The sequence below is a fragment of the Procambarus clarkii genome, chromosome 71 (assembly GCF_040958095.1).
Source record: "Procambarus clarkii isolate CNS0578487 chromosome 71, FALCON_Pclarkii_2.0, whole genome shotgun sequence".
Lineage (NCBI taxonomy): Eukaryota > Metazoa > Arthropoda > Malacostraca > Decapoda > Cambaridae > Procambarus > Procambarus clarkii.
The window spans coordinates 14,653,254-14,656,681 of record NC_091220.1 but is presented as its reverse complement, the minus strand read 5'-3'; the positions used below and the strand labels follow the sequence as shown (position 1 = coordinate 14,656,681).

Genomic DNA, 3,428 nt, shown 5'->3' with positions numbered 1-3,428 from the left:
TATATACCACATATGTCAGACCAATCCTGGAGTATGCAGCCCCAGCATGGAGTTCATATCTAGTCAAGCATAAGACTAAACTGGAAAAGGTTCAAAGGTTTGCCACCAGACTAGTACCCGAGCTGAGAGGTATGAGCTACGAGGAGAGACTACGGGAATTAAATCTCACGTCACTGGGAGACAGAAGAGTTAGGGGGGACATGATCACCACATACAAGATTCTCAGAGGAATTGATAGGGTAGATAAAGACAGACTATTTAACACAAGGGGCACACGCACTAGGGGACACAGGTGGAAATTGAGTGCCCAAATGAGCCATAGAGACGTTAGAAAGAATTTTTTCAGTGTCAGAGTAGTGGACAAATGGAAAGCATTAGGCAGTGATGTGGTGGAGGCTGACTCCATACACAGTTTCAAGTTTAGATATGATAGAGCCCAGTAGGCTCAGGAACCTGTACACCAGTTGATTGACGGTTGAGAGGCGGGACCAAAGAGCCAGAGCTCAACCCCCGCAAGCACAACTAGGTGAGTACACAACATTCACTACAAACCACAAATATATATATCGCTATATCTCTGTTGTGTTACCGTAAGCCTCACCAGTGAAGGGAGAAGTATAATATATAAGTATATAACCTTGTATACACCAATATACACACTAATATACACTAAGGCCCACCCTAGAGAGCGTGTGTACGGGGCCTGCTGGCACCTCTCCCCCTAGTGACTGATCTTTCATACAAAAGGGGGGAATTTTCCACAATAGCGGTGGATACAGTGGTCAGGTTTGCTGGTGGATTGAATGATGTGAGAGCTAATTATAGTCAGGGGGGTTGCCATTAACTGGATTGGTGGATATATGGTGGATCTCTGGGTTGGGTAACTTTGCAGGGTGAGTGGTGTGGGTTCCGGGCAGTACATAGGGTGGCTGGGGGTAGAGTGCCATGTGCCCCCTTCGCAGGAAATAGCCAATTATACTTATTTCTAAACTCGATAAATGATCAAAAAATTATCCTTACTAAGTTACATCTATCGCATTTAATGTTCGTTAGGATTGAAAGTGGCGAGAGAGAGAGAGAGAGAGAGAGAGAGAGAGAGAGAGAGAGAGAGAGAGAGAGAGAGAGAGAGAGAGAGAGAGAGAGAGAGAGAGGAGAGTGAAAAGGAATAGGGTGTAGGGGGGGGGGGGGGGGTGGAGAGGGGGATTAGAGTTTATAGGATGGAATAGAAGCAAGGAATGGTATCCCCAGCTACTTGGGCTGGACGGTAGAGCGACGGGCTCGCCCATCTTGGAAGTCGACGTTCAAATCCTTCGACCGTCAAAGTGGTTGGGCACCATACCTTCCCTCTTTCCTATCTTAAATCTGTCTCTCATAGTTTCCTCCCTTCCAAGTGGCTTAGCGCTTTCTCCTCATAGTTTCCCCCTCCCTTCCTAACCTTCGAGAATTTTGAAAATTTCAAGATTTTCTAACTATACAAAAAAAAATTATTGTTTAAATATCGGTGACTGGGGGAGCCTGGGTCTCACCTATTGGGGGTTGCAATGGTTGCCGCCCCACCTTTTAATGGAGGCAATGGGACCGACCCCCGACCCGGCCATGTTGGTCACCTACCCCACACCTATAACACTGCAAAATTGGTTGAGGCTAGCCCCAAGGGTCTGGCCTCCATCCTTGGACAAACATAATACAGACGTAATAATGTATTTTTTTTAAACTAATTTAACAGCTTACCAACCTAAATAGGCTCATTGTTCATACCTGATATCCTGGCTACACCCGTCCTGGCCTTCCAAAACTCCCTCCAAACCTCCCAACACTTCCTCCAAACCTCCCAACACTCCCTCCAAGCCTCCCAACACTCCCTCCAAACCTTCCAACACTCCCTCCAACCCTCCCTACACTCCAAACCTCCCAACACTCCCCCTCCACTTTCCACTCACGCACACATGTGTTATCGTGATTATAAGAGTAACTCACACTCTACCGTAAGACTCAACACATGTGATACACGCCAGTAATAACGACCTTATGACCAGTGGTCGAGAGAGCTTTGAGTGGCGACATTCTGCTTTCATCAAAGGAGTTTGTGTATGGACTCACCTGGGGAAGTGCTGGGGGGTCGAGGCTCACCTGGGGTGGTGCTGGGGGGGTCAAGGCTCAACTGGGGGAGTGCTGGGGGGTCGAGGCTTACCTGGGGGAGTGCTGGGGGGTCGAGGCTCACCTGGGGGTGGTGTTGGGGGGTCGAGGCTCACCTGGGGGAGTGCTGGGGGGTCGAGGCTCACCTGGGGTGGTGCTGGGGGGTCAAGGCTCACCTGGGGTGGTGCTGGGGGGGTCAAGGCTTACCTGGGGGAGTGCTGGGGGGTCGAGGCTCACCTGGGGGAGTGCTGGGGGGTCGAGGGTCACCTGGGGTGAAGTACTGGGGGTCGAGGCTTACCTTAAAGACACAAAGAAACAGTACCTACCTTGAGGTCACAGACGGAGAGGCGCTTGAAGAACTTGGCCCGCCCACACTTGACCATCGAGTGATCCACACTCAACTGGCTCGTCCTCTTGCTCGAACTCACAGACCGGATATCCTCGTTATCCACCAACGACACGCCCTCGGCCTCGCCATCGTCCCCCACGTCGGTATCCACCTCGAACTCGCTCTTCTCGTCGGCCCTCGAGTCGTCCTTGAAGGCCGGGTCCTCCCTGAAGGCGCCATTATGCTCGCCCTCTTCCCAATCCTCGATGGTAAAGGTTGGGTATCTGCCCCTCGACGGCCGCCTCTCTCGCTCCCTCTCCTCCTTATCCTTATCCACAACCAGGGACGTTCTGGAGGTCAACCTCGTAAGGGATATCTTCTTCTTCAAGGCCCTGGCTATGGAGTTGGCCTTGGAGGAGTTACTCGAGAAGCTGTCTCTGAGTTTAATCTCCTCCACGTCGGCCTCGACTCCTCTTATAGCCGGCATGGTGTCTATATGTACATATAGACTTTCTCTATATATTCTATTTCTCACTGTTTCACTGATATTTTCTTTTTCTTGTTCCACATATGTAGTATTAAATAATTGTTACATATTCTCCACATATTGTCCCCCACCTCTCAAGAGTTTACTGTAGTTATGTTGTTTTTAAGACCGGTCTTTTTAGGCAGGATGGCCGCTTTAGGAAGTCAATAACATTCTTAAATAGCATCTGGCTGGACTGTAAATGAATAACTCTAAAGCCGGATGCTGTTTACATGAATATTCCCTTATATGATAGCCGGATACAGTATAAGATAAAACAACTCAGCAGCCGGCAATATTATAGCCACACTTTTAAGATACAATTAACAATACAACGTCACCTAATGTAATTTGACAATTGGCGATACCAAAGAGAAATAAAAAAAATCGAATTTTGGTTTTGATTTCATTTCCGGGTAGTTAGAGTCACTTTGACTT

At 48.7% G+C, this 3,428-nt stretch overlaps 1 protein-coding gene across 3 annotated transcripts in view; it reads right to left on the bottom strand.

Moving 5' to 3' along the window:
- LOC123745556 (transient-receptor-potential-like protein) overlaps positions 1 to 3,213 on the bottom strand; it is a 129,076-nt gene extending 125,863 nt beyond the window's left edge. For 2 of the 3 annotated variants that reach the window (XM_069312055.1, XM_069312054.1), the window contains exon 1: positions 2,463 to 3,212. In XM_069312055.1, coding sequence (XP_069168156.1) covers positions 2,463 to 2,951 — 489 coding nt within the window. In that variant the 5' untranslated portion in view covers positions 2,952 to 3,212. Of the gene's footprint in view, positions 1 to 2,462 lie in introns of all 3 variants that reach the window. The other variant, XM_069312053.1, reaches the window with a different exon arrangement.
- Between the last annotated feature and the right edge of the window lie 215 nt (positions 3,214 to 3,428).